This window comes from Solenopsis invicta, chromosome 1 (assembly GCF_016802725.1).
Source record: "Solenopsis invicta isolate M01_SB chromosome 1, UNIL_Sinv_3.0, whole genome shotgun sequence".
Classification (NCBI taxonomy): Eukaryota; Metazoa; Arthropoda; class Insecta; order Hymenoptera; family Formicidae; genus Solenopsis; species Solenopsis invicta.
Genome location: NC_052664.1, coordinates 33,003,080 through 33,019,639, shown reverse-complemented (window position 1 = coordinate 33,019,639; position 16,560 = coordinate 33,003,080). Strand labels below are relative to the sequence as shown.

Sequence of the window (16,560 nt, the reverse complement as noted above, 5' to 3'; positions counted from 1 at the left end):
TATTTCGTTTGAAGAGTTATGAAGTGCATTTGAAAAGGTTTGTGAGTCCTTCAATTAATTGTAATTAATTTTTTATTTTTACACCGTGTATTTGGCCGGAAAAATTAACCGGAGCTAAATTAAACAAAAATCTTGTATGGATTCGTTTGTATTTCGTTTGAAGACTTTTGAAGTGTCGTCAGAAACGTTTGTGAGTTATCCAGATAATTTTAATAAAATATTTTAAAGTCATGTAATTGACCGAAATATAGATTCCAGGCGCTATTGGTCCTGAAGTACCAGAAGGCGCGTTCGGTGTAATCTCTAATATTTCGATACTCCTGGTTCTTTCTCGACAGTAAGGATAAACAATGTGCAGTAAGTCACATATTTCCAAAATATCTGGGGGGGCTATTACGGTTTTTGAAACGAGGTGAAAATTACAAAAGTGAGCAAATTCATTAATTGTTCATCAATAAAGTTATAGATATTCTAGTAAATTTGTTCACTTTTGTAATTTTCACCTCGTTTTAAGAACCGTGATAGCCCCCCTGAGAAGGTGCAATTGGTGTTGCAAAAGCGAATTGGTATTTAATCAACGAGATTCAGAGACGGAAGCACAAGCCCAGGATGATCCTTCCCGAGAAAGCAGTCTCCGTACTTCGTCTGGAACCAAGATTCATAACTCCAGCGATTAGAACCTGTCATTCGGATGCACTCAAATGCAAAGTACAATAGAATTAATTTTTTCAGAAAGATGAAAATGTATTTAATATTTACACATAAAATAACATTGGATCCAAGATCCTTGACGATAGTTGATGCATCTTTATTTATTTTTGCAAGTAATTTTTTTGGATGCTGTATTGATTTTATGTTCAACGCACTATATTTTATTGCAGGTTTGTCGTGCCATGAGATATTTTCCTCCTGAACAATGCAGTATGGTCAATGTTAAAGTGATCGGGTGTTTACTGTTTGTATGTGATGGCGACACACTATAGTTATACCGGTGATTCAAGAACAGATTGGAGTATTCCATCTGCGACTTGCTCTCTTTGGCGAAAGGATATTTCTTGATGCATTCGACTTTATTTGATAATCTAACGAGTTTGTATGAAAATGTCTTAGAAGTATGGGAGAACATACAGAGGAATGCCATTGAAATGCATGGTAATTTGTTATTTACATATTTTAATTACTGTTTAACAAGTAGTATACAGATTATGAAAAGGACAACGAATATGCACATGATCTTTTGGTATATTTCGTTCAAAACATGAGCATTCTGTATGGACCACAAAATGTTACTTATAACATGCATACTGTAATACATTTACCTGCTGATGCAAAAAGATTGGGACCCCTAGATTCTTTTAGTGCTTTCCCATTTGAAAACTATCTTTTCACTCTAAAAAAACTTCTCAGAAAATTTGATAAACCGTTACAACAAATTTGTAACAGGTTAAATGAACAATCGTTATTTCCTGCAGAAAATCAGCGGTTTTATAATCAACAATATCCTCAGCTGCAGAAAAAGATCAATGATAATTTACCATTAGGTTGCTGTAACGCACATGGTCAAATAAAATTTTCTTCGTTTGTCTTGACAACAAAAAAATATAATAACTGCTGCTACATCGAGGAAAACAATATCACAAGCATTGTTTGCATTTCGAATATTGATTATTATCGTGAAATTCCAACAATTATTGGTCAAAAGTTTACAAATATTTCAACGTTACCTAATTATCCTTGTGATTCAGGAAATTTAGGTATATATGTTGTTACAGGCTTATCGGCCTTACAAATGTGGCCAGTTTCTTTAATAAAAAATAAAGCATTCCAAATGAATTTTGAAAATGATTCAACATACCTCGTATTTCCCTTATTATATCACAAATTTTAATTTCAATTAAAAACAAAAGTAAAATATTATATATATTGTACATACGTTATTATTAAAATTATAATTATTTCAATAGAAAATTCAATAACAGCTTGATCTTTGTAACATTATATACTATTTTCACAATATTTTCATATTATTGTATTAAAATATGCATGTTATAAGAAGTACAGATAATGAATGTATTGATGCTGCTCTAAAAATGTTATTTGTAAAGGTGTGGTACGTTGTTATTGGCGACGAGTGGTGCTCTGTTGTACCCGACTCATGGGTCTTCGAAAGCGATTCAGTGATTTGGTGGCCACCGAAAAGTATCACTGTCACCACAGCAATATCAAAGGAAATACAGCCCAACGATACATGGAGTTTAACTCCATACAAACAGTTGATTGGCCCATTTGGTGAGTTACACTTTATGTATCTAGAACAATAAATATTATATTAAATGAGTGCATATAAATTCATGCTAAATATATAATGATTTTTAATGATAAATCAGGCATGAAGTTTTGCATGCGCATAGTATTTGAATTTTATTAGATTATTAAATTTGACAGATTTATACGTTTCTGCATTATGATTTGCAAAAAATGCTACTTTAAAAATATGTGTGGTTTAAAATAATGTTTTGCATTAAACATACATATGTGTTACATTATGTTTGACAGATTCTTTTCAAGAAGCTCGGAAAATCGAGAAGAAATCAGCAGATATCTCATCGGATGCTGATACTGATGCTATGCGTACTGCATTTGATGAACCATCCAAACGGCCGAAAAAAACTAGAAAACTCTCCTCCGATGAGTCTGACACTTCTGATGCCAGTTCCTGTAAGTTAAAAAAGAAACTACTATTTATTTGTGATACATATATTTGCAATTTACATTAATGCAAAAATAAAAAAACCTATAAAACAATTTGCTTCATACAGATTTAAAGAATGTTCGTAGTATAACTAACATATCATAAGATATCTTTTAATTGAAATATCTTATGAGCTGTCATTTATAACAAATATTTTTTGAATCTTTATGAAGCAAACTAGTTTTATATGTAAAGTGGTTTTTTATTTTTCCGATCATTATATATATCAATTTCTGTATTACAGGTAATATGCCGCCAATTTCCCAACAACGTAAAGGTAAGACATCATTTACAATCATCCATATCAAAAACACTGGTAATTTTGTAAAATACCCCCATCACCTCTGATTTTAATAAAATTAGTTACATCTAGTCGGTGTGACAGATATCCTAACCTTAAAAGTTGTCAACTTTAGTGCGTGATATCTCGGTTTGCGAGGAAATCCGACACTTTTTCTGCCAGATTTGTTCATTTCAGGCAAAAACGCGTCGAATGAGTCTAATTTTATCAAAATCGGAAGTGGTGGGGATATTCTACATAATTACCAAATTATTATTTGAAAATGTAACTTTAAACACTTACAATAATACAATAGGTATTGTTTTGCACGAATTAATCATATATTTTTATTGATGATACTATTCTTAATTTTATTTTAATTTTTGCAGAAAATACACCAAAAACAATTTCCACGATATCCCTACCAAAATGTTCGTACATTACATCAAAACAACGATGCGAAGGTAGTTTAACCAAGGCATCACAATCGCAAATGAATAAGCGTGCTACATTCTCATCCAACTACGAAAAGACTTGTAAGTTTATGTAAAGGCTTTTTTACCTGTGTTGTCAGGTGATTGAGAAATTGACCAGTAGGTATCACGTCTAAAAAGCGGTTGATTTGAAATTTAAAGCGGTAGATTATAAATTTCAGAAGTTTCATGTAATACATAAAACTTATATTTAGAAAAAGTTATTATTATTATAATTAATACGGTGAAACGGTAGACCTAGCAACACTGCTTTCTACAGTAAGCTATTAGTTAGTATTATAAGTCACAAGCAATAAGAATTGATAAATTACAGTCAAATATTCTCTTTAAATTGGACTGCGATTGGTCATTTTTTTTCTAATTATAACAATCATCATTGCTATCAATTGTGTATAATTTTGTTTGTTTTGCAGTAGACTCTACTCCGAAACGGATCAATGATTTGAACGGTATGAAAAATTATTTGACTTGAGTAATGCAGCTATGTGTATATATATTCACTTGGAAATCCTATTTGTAACTTTATTTAAATTTTTGTAGAAAAGCAACACAAATCTAAAAAATTGTCCGGCATCTCATCAGCTAATTTTGGGAAAACCAAGCCCGCAATGATGGAGCGTCATCAAGAATGGCACGATGAATGTTACCTATCTGACATACAAGGTATACATACACAGTATCAATAATTTAAATATAAATGTGTATAATGTTAATATTAAAATGTAAAACGTTATTACGATTTCTTAAAATCATAGTTTCTTAAAAAAATAATAAATTTATTTCTAAGTTTTATTAATCTAGTATACAGTATTGCTTCGTAAGTGCTGCATAAAAGCTATTATCACGAAATCTTATTTATTCTTTAATGCAAGTAAAAGTCATGATTTAATAATAATAAAAAATGATTTTGATAAGAAAAACATTGTTATGAAACAAAGAAATTTGCAAACATAGTTCAACATAATATATATTTTTTATTATATATATATATATATGATTTTCAGAATTACCTGGTTCACTGCAGTTAGATAAAGAAAATCAAACGAGGAATCATAATAACTGTTGTGGTAAATATATAACTTCCTGCAGAGATACATTATTAATTTGTTAATAGTTTTTGTTCTTTTAATGTTTTTATATTACTTATATTTTTATATTGTATTAATATTTTATGATTATTTTATACAGTCATTTTATTAACAGTCACTTTATTAAAATATTAACAATTTTAATTCTTACAATTTTGTAATATTGTTACAGGCGAATGCAGAGATTATGTCCAAAAAGAATTCAAAAAATTGTCACGACAATTGTATAAAATCGAAGCGCTGCTAAAAGAGCCGAATGCAGGACGAGGTGACGAGGTTGTAGGACAAGAATTATTACCGTCGTTCCCGCTGATGACGCTTCAGCAATTTTTCGAATGCGACAATCAATTGAAAGTGGATGCGAACATGAGAAAACAATTCGTGAGTCTATTCATATTATAATATTTATAAAATATTGTTTTTAATGTTGATAATTGTACTGCCTGTTAAGTTGCTGTTCTAATTTCCCAGAAATTAACTCGCTTTTTTATAATTTTATAAATTTTGTCACATTTATTATATATTATCAAAAACTTTTTATTACTTGTATGTATTAAATTTGATAATTTTATATTCAAAATTTGAAAAAAATTTCATATAAAAATATAACAAAATACAAATAAATATTTCTAAGTCGCAAAATTGAATAAAATTGATTTCAAAAATGTATGGTTGGTGAATACTAAATTAATACTATTAGTTGTCTGAATATGTTTAAAAATACGTGTATTTTATTTTCGCACTAACATGTTTTTTTTCAATCATAACATTTTATTCGTGTACATTTTTGTAATTATATTACAGGAACACATGATATATCGAATCGGAGGTTCGACAGGTAAACAATTTATTAGAAACATTTTATTACATATAATGTGTAACGAAATAGGGACCCAAATATCATGGACAGGCCAAAAGAGTGGTGTAGGTTTTAAATCCACATCCTTGTCCAAACTAATAATCGGTAACATTTATTCCATTATTCCTATTTTCCTATAACAAGATTTCCTATTTCAAAATTAACTTTCCAGTACTGACAACATTATTTCATCTCTTTTTAACATTAGAGTTCCGATAGAGATCAAACAACGTTTTCAGTATTGATTACAGTTAATTTCGGAACATAGCTTTATAATTTTATTTATATGTATTTCAGATTCTGTGATGAAACGGTCACCAGCTTCAACCCGTGCAGAATTAGAAGCTACCATGCAAGAATGGCTCCGTCGCTCAGGTGACAGGATAAGAAGTACGATTAATAATAATAAAATGTTTATTAATCAGTAAAACAAAGTTATTTTACTGATTAATAAACATTTACTGGAAGTCTTCCATGAGAAACTTTGCGAAACATTTTGTATCGTGTCTTGTCGTTTCAAAAAGGAATGGAACCGTTAACATTATAATTACGTGACGCGGCACTGGTTTTTAAAATATCAAGGAAATCCAGTGATAGTCTTAATTTGTAACATCTATGCTGTAGATCGATCTTACGGATACATAACAATTTCTAAACGATTATTGAATCGTAATTATCCTGTTTGTACGCGCATAAATATCGATAATAATGCCTAACAATTAGTAATAAAATCAATATATCCGATCGTTAGTTTATATATGCAAATAAAAGGTTTTACATCATACAAGCAATACTTTGAAAAATTTATCTTATATCTTTGTCATATGCTCAACGTTATGATATAGATTTTTTGATATATATTTTTTTTAATTCAGAGTGATTTATATGTTTCAAATCGAACTTTATGTAAGGCAGTAGAAAAATAACAAATTTTACTAACAAAGTTACAATGAAAGAAAAATTGGAAAAGTTAATATCCGTATTATGATCTTCCTACAGTATATGCCTAAATATACGAAGATTTGTCAAAGATGTCATTCTTATTTAAGTGGTATAATTGAAGCTAGTCCATCATACAAACTATTTAAATATCATTGGCGTATTAAGCCATTTTATGTTATGCGATCATCTTGCAGAAATAGCCATTGACAAAATAGAAAGAAGTATGTGAGCATTATTCAAAAGGATTCAAGTAAATGTCACGACGCCAAATTTTGTTTTAGATAATCGTAATGTCCGTACGATGATACTCTCACATACACACATGCGCGTATTTGTATAAATTTTCTTTTTTTTTAAATTTTCATACTTTTAATTTATAATAATTTTGTTTTATGTATTGGCTTTCAAAATATATGTATGAAGTAGTCATTGCATTTTTTATATGAGTAAAAGAAATGTGTGATGTGATAACGATTGATTCGTAAAACTCATTGCTAATAAAAAGATGTAATAGTTAACTTGATCTAGTTAAAAAGGAAACTTGGCATTCATATGCATGATTATGCTGGAATATGTGATATATGTAATGCTATATGTTTGGTAAAAAAAAAAGAGAGAAGTTTAAACGCAAAATAATAATTTTATTACGAGTACAAAGATAGAAAAAAAGTTATTTTCATATTAAGATTGTTTTATTTAAATAAGAGGAATATTTATTTTATTATTTAGCATTAAGAAAGTTAATTGATGAAATTACATTGTGACTAGATATGAATGTGGATAAAGTTTTTGTTTTATGTGACATCTATGAATATAGAATAGTTAAAAGTTTTTATTATTAAAATTGTTTTTATTATTATTCTTAACAAATGCATTTGTATATAATATTAATATTAAGCAAGATAATATTGTATACAATGAGTATTGTGATATACATATACACACACACAAACTTAAACAAATGCGCACAATGCACATACACAGATATAAACAGTTACATTCGCTTTATATATTATAACAATTTTCTTTTTTTTTTTAAATAAAACGAATCAAACAAGTGAAAAATGTCTTATAACATATTTTCCCGATTTCAATATTTCTTCCTTTACAACTGCATAGAATGTCTGTATGATGACTAACTATAGTCGACTTATAGTTGTCTCCAAATGTATGACTTAAAGACGTCTTTAAAAGTCGACTTATAGTTGTCGATTAAAGTGGGACATTGTATGACTTATAGACGTCTTTAAGTCGTCTAAAGTCGACTTACGGACGTCCATTTTCCAGACGTCTAGCAGTTATGGCCGACTCATAGTCGACTTAAAGTCGACTTTGTGCTGTTAGGGTAATAACATTTACCATCACTTACCTATTTTTTTCAAAACTTTATTTCTTTTTATTAGCAAAATAAAACTTATTTTATTACAAATTCAATGGTATATGACAAAGTTATGTTGCGGCATTTCCATTTTCCAAAAATAATTGAAAACCACTCCATAACGCATGGCACGCGCACCCATCCGTGCATTATGAAAGTGTCCCATGTGTGTAAAGGTACACCCAAGGACTTTGATTCTGTCCATGGGGAAATTTTCCAAACTGAGAAATCACCACTTTCTACATACTTGCAGTTTATGGTTAATGAAACGACTAGAGCTTATTGGTTGTTATATTAATCATAAACTGTATGTAGAAAGATAGCTACTTTTCAGTTTGAAAAATTTTCCCATGGACAGAATCAAAGTGGCTTGGGTGTACAATCGTGAGCTAAAAGATTGCAACACATTTTCTTCGATGGTTTTTGGAATGTAGACTTGCTCATCGAACGGCGAACGTAATTGGTTCTTACTTGTGGATCCAACCAATTACGTTCGCCGATCGATGAGCAAGTATATATTCCAAAAACCATCGAAGAAAATGTGTTGCAACCTTTTAGCTCACAACTGTACAATTTCATGGTGTCGCTTGTCGCCGAGATAAGTAGTCACGTGACCAAATTTTGTCCAGTTTCTTATCGCTAGCGATGCCGAAGAAAGTAGATTTGAATTCAACTTTTAGCAACGTTGCTTCACGTGATTTATCAAGTAATTTGAATATGGATATAGATGTAAGTACAATAAATAAATCAATTAATTAATACAGATTTCTTGTACTCTTATATTTATTATATTTATATTATATTAAAATACCGGAACTAAAAATTCGAATAAATAGAATGAATTCAGCTTGTTATACATAATTTTGAGGTTAATTGTGATCACATGCATAGTAGGGTAAAAATTATTATAATTGCAATAATTTCATAAAATTTTCAGATAGCTGTTGTACATACATACCTGCGGGATATGTGAAACAATCATCGATCGAAACGACATTCCGATGCTTGATTGTATAAGAGCATACAAAAAGTTCTTTGTGGATAATAATTATTATTTTTATCCAGTAACAGGTATAATATATACAATATAATAAAAGAGACGAGAGTCACAACGCTATTGTTGATGCGTACCAGTACTTTTGTGTTTATTGATCAGTTTCCATCAAATTGGTACAAACGTTTTAACCCGAGTTTGAGTCGACAATTAATAAAAAATCCTAATCAAGCTTTTCTCCACATTACATGGTGTGACTCTCATTAGCCCTCTTTTATTAAATTATTAAATCTCATAAGTCTTTCAAATATCTTAAAAAAAATATATATATGTAGGAAATATTTCTCGAAACATATCCTGACACGAGTTAGGAAACACTCTTGTAACATGTCCTAACACGTTCGTACAGGATCCAACCGTTACGTAAGCACGTGAACCGCGGAGCTGTGCGCCCAGCGCGCCCCTCCCGCACAGCTCGGGCCAATAGGGCCGCCCGAACGCGCAGTATATATGCGGGTGCGTGATAACGGTCGACATCATTCGATTTTTGAGACGTTGGTGTATAACTCTTCCTAGCAATAAACAAGTGTTACATTTCAACTCTGACTCGTCGATATCCTCTACTTCCACATCAACATCCTACAAATTTGGGGGCTCGTCCAGCCGGAATCGACGCAACTAGATTGAAATTCCGCGAGCTAAGAAGAAACAGCGAGAAAACAGCGAGAAAACAGCGAGAAACAGTGAGAAAACATCGAGAGACAGCGAGAAACGACGAGAGACAGCGAGAAACAACGAGAGACGACGAGAGATAGCGAGAAACGACGAGAGACAACGAGAAACAGCAAACAAGATGAGTGGCAGAGAACCGAGCGATTTCACCATCGTCGAGTTGAAGGAGAAATTAAAGGATCTTGGTTTAAGCCTAACAGGAAACAAAGCCGAGCTAATCGCCCGATTGATCGAAGCGGATCCAACGGGAGCGTGGATGCAAGACGCTCCGGAAGTTGCAGAGACGAACACGACGGGCGCAGCAGCTTTGCCAACCGCCGACAACCACCAAAGAGAGATCGAGTTATACCGGCGGGAAAAAAAGCTTGCTGATCGTGAGTTGGCTCTTGCCAGAGCAGAAATACAATTACTACGAGATATGCAGCGATTAAATGTGTCCGACCGAGAGCAGCGAGTAGAACGGGAAACAGTATCGTCTAAAATGAACATAACGGCCGTAGCAGATCTACTGGGCCACTTCAACGGAGATACTGGCGACTACAGAAACTGGGAGCAACAATTAACATTGCTGAGGAGGACGTACGGCCTAACGGAGAACTATACCAGAGTCTTAATCAGTATGAGACTCAAAGGAAAGGCTCTAGAGTGGTTCCATTCTGAACCTACTCGCGTAGAGTCCGCCGTCGACGACCTGCTGAATGAGCTGCGTGAGATGTTCGACCATCGACCGAACAAGATAGAGCTGAGAAAGACGTTCGAGCAAAGAGTATGGCAAAGAAGTGAGACGTTCCACGAATACGTTCACGCGAAGACAATCCTCGCTAACCGAGTTCCTATCGACAAGGACGAGTTACTAGACTACATTATTGACGGCATACCAGTGGTGAGCCTGAGAGATCAGGCGCGCGTCGGAGGATTTACATCGAAGGCATCATTACTGCGAGCTTTCGAAAAAGTGAATCTGAAGGAGAGACTGCCTGCCAGTGTTACGAAAAAGACGGAGCCATCCGGAGGTCGTCGTCAGGATGCAGAGAAAGCAGGCAAGAAGGAGGTCCCGCAGAACGAGAGACGGTGCTTCAACTGCGGCCAGCGGAACCACGTGAGTGCGGACTGCCCAACAAAGGCGGAAGGACCGAAGTGCTTCAGTTGCGGCGGACGCGGGCATCTGGCATCGAAGTGCGATAAGCAGCAAAAGACGGTGAGCGATACCGACGTTGTTACGAAAAGCGTCCGGAAAAGGTATGTGAAAGAAGTGTCAATTAACAATCGGAAATTAGAAGCACTCATCGACACCGGAAGCGATATCTGTATAATGCGCGCGGATCAATATATTAGAATAGGCGCTCCGAAATTAGAGAAAAGTGAAATTCAATTTTGCGGTATAGGCTCCGGAAATAACGTAACTTTAGGCGAATTTAATACAGTTATAACTATTGACGATAAGAACTATCCGATGCTTATCCGTGTCGTTTCGGATACGCTCATGAAACACAGCCTGCTCATCGGTGCAGATTTTCTAAAGACTGTAAAAATTACGATAAATGCGGAAAAAATCACTATCGATGCACTGGAATCCAATTCAAAAAATAAAGAATTCAGCGAGATATCTAAGATAGATTTAGATCTCGACGAAGCAAACAGTATAGACGTAACGCATATATCGAATACGGAATGTAGAGATACGGTTAAAATTTTAATTGACGAGTATGAGCCAAACAAAACGCGAGAAGTCGGATTAAAGATGACGATATTATTAAAAGACGATGAGCCTGTGTATCAAAGAGCAAGACGATTGTCGCCGTTAGAAAAAGAGCAAGTAAATGCGCAAATAAACGAGTGGATACGCGAGGGCATTGTGCAGCCATCTTTGTCAGAATACGCGAGTCCTGTCGTATTAGCAAAAAAGAAAGACGGTTCAATCAGATTGTGCGTGGACTACCGGCAATTAAACAAAAAGATAGTTAAAGATCGGTACCCTTTACCGCTCGCGGAGGATCAATTTGACTCATTGCAAGGCGCGAATTATTTTACTACGCTCGATTTAGAGAACGGGTTTTTTCACGTTCCGATGGACGAACAAAGCCGGAAATTCACAGCCTTTATCGTGCCAGATGGGCATTTCGAATTCTTACGAGTTCCTTTCGGTTTGTGCAATTCTCCAGCCATCTTTCAGAGATTCATTAATATAATTTTTCGAGATTTAATACAAGCCAAAACAATATTAACTTACATGGACGATTTAATTATACCGTCCGTTGATCTTAAAACAGGAGTGGAGAATCTCCGAATAGTATTAAAAGTCGCGAGTGAAGCCGGATTAAAGATCAATTGGAAAAAGTGCCAATTCTTGCAACAGCGAGTAGAATACCTCGGTCACGTGATAGAAAACGGTTGCGTGAGACCATCGGAGCGCAAAACGGAGGCAGTAAGAAAATTTCCCGAGCCCAGTTCGACGAAACAGGTTCAAAGCTTTTTGGGATTGAGCGGGTATTTCAGAAAGTTCATTCCTCAATACTCAACTATTGCGCGCCCGTTAACGAATCTATTAAGAGCGGATTCGAAATTTGTGTTTGGCGAAAGAGAGAGAGAGTCATTTGAGCGATTGAAGGAAATCCTTTGTAATGGTCCGATTTTAAATTTATATATAACAGGCGCGGAAACCGAGTTGCACACTGACGCGTCGACACACGGATACGGTGCAATTCTTTTACAAAAGAATAAGAGCGATAACGCGATGCATCCGGTCTATTATTGTAGTGGTAAAACCACGCCGGCGGAAGAAAAATACACGAGCTACGAGCTAGAAGTATTAGCTATCATTAAAGCACTCAAAAAATTCCGAGTCTATTTGTTAGGAATACCGTTTAAAATCATTACCGACTGTCGTGCGTTCGCGGCTACAATGAACAAAAAAGATTTATGCGTGCGCGTAGCCCGATGGGCTTTACTGCTAGAAGAATACAATTATACGATAGAGCATCGGCCGGGTAAAAATATGGCACACGTCGATGCCTTGAGTCGCAACCCGTTACCGCAATGTATGCTAATAGAAGCTCATAAAGACGGTTTACTAGCGCGATTAGAGAAAGCTCAACAAAACGACGTTGACATTAAAAGAATTTTTGATATCGCTAAAACACAAAAAATTGACGGGTATGTCATAAGAGGTAGTATACTTTTTAAAGAAGTAGACGATGAATTACGAATTGTTGTACCTGCCGCGTTGAGGTCTCAAATTATCCGACGGGCACATGAGAGGGGACATTTTTCAGTTGCAAAAACGGAGGCATTGTTAAATAAAGAATACTGGATTCCACACGTCAAAAGTAAAATTCAAGAGATTATTAAAAATTGCATCCCGTGTATATTAGCCGATAAAAAGCAGGGTAAACAAGAAGGATTTTTAAATCCGATCGCGAAGGGAGAGGTACCACTCGATACCTATCATATTGACCATCTTGGACCGCTTCCCTCTACAAAAAAAAGCTACAACCACATATTTCTTATTGTCGATGCATTTTCTAAATTCGTATGGTTGTACGCGACTAAGACTACCAACACAGTAGAAGTTTTAAATATTTTAAAGAAACAGTCAGTAGTTTTTGGAAACCCCCGCCGAATAATTTCAGACCGAGGCACAGCCTTTACGTCGAACGATTTTCAAAATTACTGTAAGGAGGAAAATATCGAGCATGTGCTTATAACAACCGGAATACCTAGAGCTAACGGTCAAGCGGAACGAATAAACCGTACATTAATTCCCCTGTTAACTAAGCTCGCGGATCCGAAGCGAGAAGAGTGGTATAAGCATTTAGGTTTAGCACAGCAATGTCTTAATACGACATTACACAGAAGTTTAGGTGCGTCTCCATTCAATGTTTTATTTGGAACTCATGCGCGTCTCCGGGATGCTTGTGAAATGCGCGAATTGTTAGAACGGGAATGGATCTCCGAATTTCAAGAAGATCGCGATGAGATTAGAGATCGCGCTAAAGAAAACATTGCGAGAATTCAAAAAGAAAACAAACACGGATTCAATAAAAAGCGAAAAAAAGCGACGAGTTACAGCGAAAACGATCTAGTAGCGATTAGACGTACGCAGCAAGGCCCAGGACTGAAATTAGCTAATAAGTATCTAGGCCCTTATAAAATCATTAAGATACTACGCAATAATAGATACGTAGCCAGGAAGGTGGGCGACCATGAAGGCCCATGGGAGACATCCACTGCCGCCGATTATATTAAACCGTGGGCGAGCATAATAGATAAGTCTGAAGAAATGAGCGATTTAGATCTAGAAAATAATGCGGACTAACGGATATCCGGGGCGGATATCAAAGCAGAATGGCCGAGTGTAGGAAATATTTCTCGAAACATATCCTGACACGAGTTAGGAAACACTCTTGTAACATGTCCTAACACGTTCGTACAGGATCCAACCGTTACGTAAGCACGTGAACCGCGGAGCTGTGCGCCCAGCGCGCCCCTCCCGCACAGCTCGGGCCAATAGGGCCGTAGGGCCACCGAACGCGCAGTATATATGCGGGTGCGTGATAACGGTCGACATCATTCGATTTTTGAGACGTTGGTGTATAACTCTTCCTAGCAATAAACAAGTGTTACATTTCAACTCTGACTCGTCGATATCCTCTACTTCCACATCAACATCCTACATATATATATACTTAATTTTTATTTTATCATTGAAAAAAATAACATTCTACAAAAATGTATATTATTATTTGTAGGTGATAATGGCATTGTTCGCCTTGTCGATAACAGAGAAGTCGGTTCGTGAAAAGATTAGTGGTAAATAGAAACTTTGAAATCCTGAAAATTACAGTAATAAGTCTGCATTTTTTTAACTGAAATTGATTTTAGGAACTATAACAACACTTTCGTCAAACAAATTAGAAGCTGAAAACGAAAATAGGTCTCATAATGAGAGAGACAAGACCGCAAAGTCTACATTAAATTACGACGACGAGGAACTTCTAATATTATTAGTTCAAGAACGAAGGCCCCTGTGAGATTTTACCGTTCCATTAGAACAGCGATGTCAACGCATAACAAAAAAACTCTGGGATGAAGTGTCAGAAACATTGTGAGGTAAAGAAAGCTTTAAAAATATTCACGGTTAAAATATTTAAAGAAAAATTTTATTTACAGGTAAACTTAGTGGGGAAGAAGCAAAAAGAAAATTTAAAAATTTACATGACGCCTATAGATGAATAATAAATACTGAAAATCGCCCTAGTGGGTCGGCTAGACCTCTCCCTACAAAGAAATGGCACCACTATGAATCCATGGAGTTTCTGCGTGACTTATGCCTTGTCAAAAAGTAAAAATTATATACAGTATTTTAATTATATACACTTTTTAACTGTTTCCTATTTAATTTATAATTTTTATATTTTTAGGGGAAAAGTTTCTAATATTGACGCTATCGATGTCGACTCTGCGAGTAATATTGGCCAATCAATAAATGATGATGCAACTTGTGATGGCCAATCAGAGGCATCAGGTACTTGATATTAATATTTGTTTTGAATGTTTTATGCTAAAGTGGTTTTCACAGAAACTAGAAGTATCAGAATAATCAGTGTCCTATAATAAATGATGAAAGGTCTTGATTACTCTATCAATAATGAAAATATAATAATAATAAACCAATAAATTACAGGTGCGACAACTAAAAAGAAGAAGACTTCGGGACAGCAGTCCGGTGCATTAGATAGAATTGCCGATTCACTCTGTCGACCATCAACTCCACTTGTATTACCAAATGTGATGAAATTGATTCGTCATTAGCAGTAACTGGATGGAGGTTGAGACAAATGAATCCAACACAACAATTACATTGTCATTCAGGAAATGATAAACCTAACTTTTGATGTACTCACAAAAAATTAAGTTTTATTATTTTTTTAAAAACACATATCTGTGACATTTTTATAATAGTATTTATAATAGTAATATTTTTATAAAGTTTAAATTAACTCCACTAATATTTTATATATTATTATACTTTTTCAGACAAGTTAAATTTATGAAGTTTATTTACGATCTGGAAAAGAATAAAAAAAACATTTTCAGATACATTGATTTTTAACATATAAATTAATATTGATTAATGTATAATGTAGTTGAATAATTTCAAAGTTATTTTTACTGAGTTTATAATAAACAGGAATTCTATATGATATGCTTGAAATATTATATGCTTTAATATGTACCTAATAATTAATAATTGTTTTATTAATTTTGATTTGTTTCCGATATAACCACAAACTTTAGAATAGATTAATTAATTTTTACAAACAGAAATTTAAACGAAATCCAGTGTTTATACAAAAAAATTACAATAAATCTAAATTCAAATCATTCTTTTTAACTTTATCTTTGATTTTTTGTGTTATTATTTAAAAAAATAAAGAGACTTTTCAAGCATGCTTCTCGGTCTTCACGCTTTCGTCATCAATCGGATTACATTTGAGACAGCAATCGTCAATCCGATTAGCCTAGAGAAATTTTCTATACCTACGTTGAGTACCATTGTTCAATCCAATCCGAGATCCGATTAGTTATCGTAAACACCCTTTGATTCTGTCCATGGGGAAATTTTCCAAACTGAGAAGTCACCACTTTCTACATACTTGCAGTTCATGATTAATAAAATGATTAGAGCTTATTGGTCGTTACGTTAATCAAGAACTGTAAGGCTGTGTTCCGTTTTTACTGGCAGTACTGAAAATTTATAGTTCACGTCACATATAGGTTGTGTTCCGATATTAACTGCCAGTACTGAAAATGTATAGTATATGTGACGTGAACTATAAATTTTCAGTACTGCCAGTAAAAACGGAACACAGCCATACTATACATTTTCAGTACTGGCAGTTAATATCGGAACACAGCCTAAGTATGTAGAAAGATAGCGACTTTTCAGTTTGAAAAATTTCCCCATGGACAGAATCAAAGTCCTTGGGTGTACAAGCATGAGGGTGCCGTCACATGGGGCGTAACTTGCGTAAGCGTAAC

General features: G+C 34.3%; 1 protein-coding gene and 1 long non-coding RNA gene across 5 annotated transcripts; one reads left to right on the top strand and one right to left on the bottom strand.

Annotated features, from left to right (window-relative positions):
* The first annotated feature begins 275 nt into the window (after positions 1 to 275).
* Positions 276 to 7,480, top strand: LOC105207309. Of its 4 annotated transcripts, none has more exons than XM_039447582.1 (12): positions 926 to 1,152; positions 2,106 to 2,289; positions 2,557 to 2,718; positions 2,997 to 3,029; positions 3,422 to 3,568; positions 3,943 to 3,975; positions 4,067 to 4,189; positions 4,531 to 4,593; positions 4,787 to 4,995; positions 5,419 to 5,452; positions 5,771 to 5,867; positions 5,919 to 7,480. In XM_039447582.1, exons 1-12 carry the CDS (start codon positions 1,135 to 1,137, stop codon positions 6,010 to 6,012), a joined length of 1,197 nt encoding a protein of 398 aa, XP_039303516.1. In that variant the 5' UTR covers positions 926 to 1,134; the 3' UTR covers positions 6,013 to 7,480. The 4 variants fall into 4 exon arrangements, 3 of the variants coding, with proteins under 3 accessions (XP_039303516.1, XP_039303510.1, XP_039303520.1); XM_039447576.1 differs by having other exon boundaries at positions 3,940 to 3,975; XM_039447586.1 differs by lacking the exon at positions 5,419 to 5,452 and having other exon boundaries at positions 3,940 to 3,975; positions 5,771 to 6,008.
* Positions 1,157 to 3,474, bottom strand: LOC120357405. Its single transcript, XR_005574433.1, has 3 exons — positions 3,336 to 3,474; positions 2,532 to 2,716; positions 1,157 to 2,309 (listed from the first exon to the last, which is right to left on the bottom strand). It is a non-coding gene; the product is annotated as an uncharacterized LOC120357405 (long non-coding RNA).
* Positions 7,481 to 16,560: the final 9,080 nt, after the last annotated feature.

Excerpts from the sequence above, each read along its gene's own strand:
- LOC105207309 (XM_039447576.1), top strand. Across the intron at positions 2,290-2,556 it reads ACAGTTGATTGGCCCATTTG|ATTCTTTTCAAGAAGCTCGG; the intron begins GTGAGTTACACT and ends TATGTTTGACAG. Across the intron at positions 4,594-4,786 it reads GAATCATAATAACTGTTGTG|GCGAATGCAGAGATTATGTC; the intron begins GTAAATATATAA and ends ATATTGTTACAG.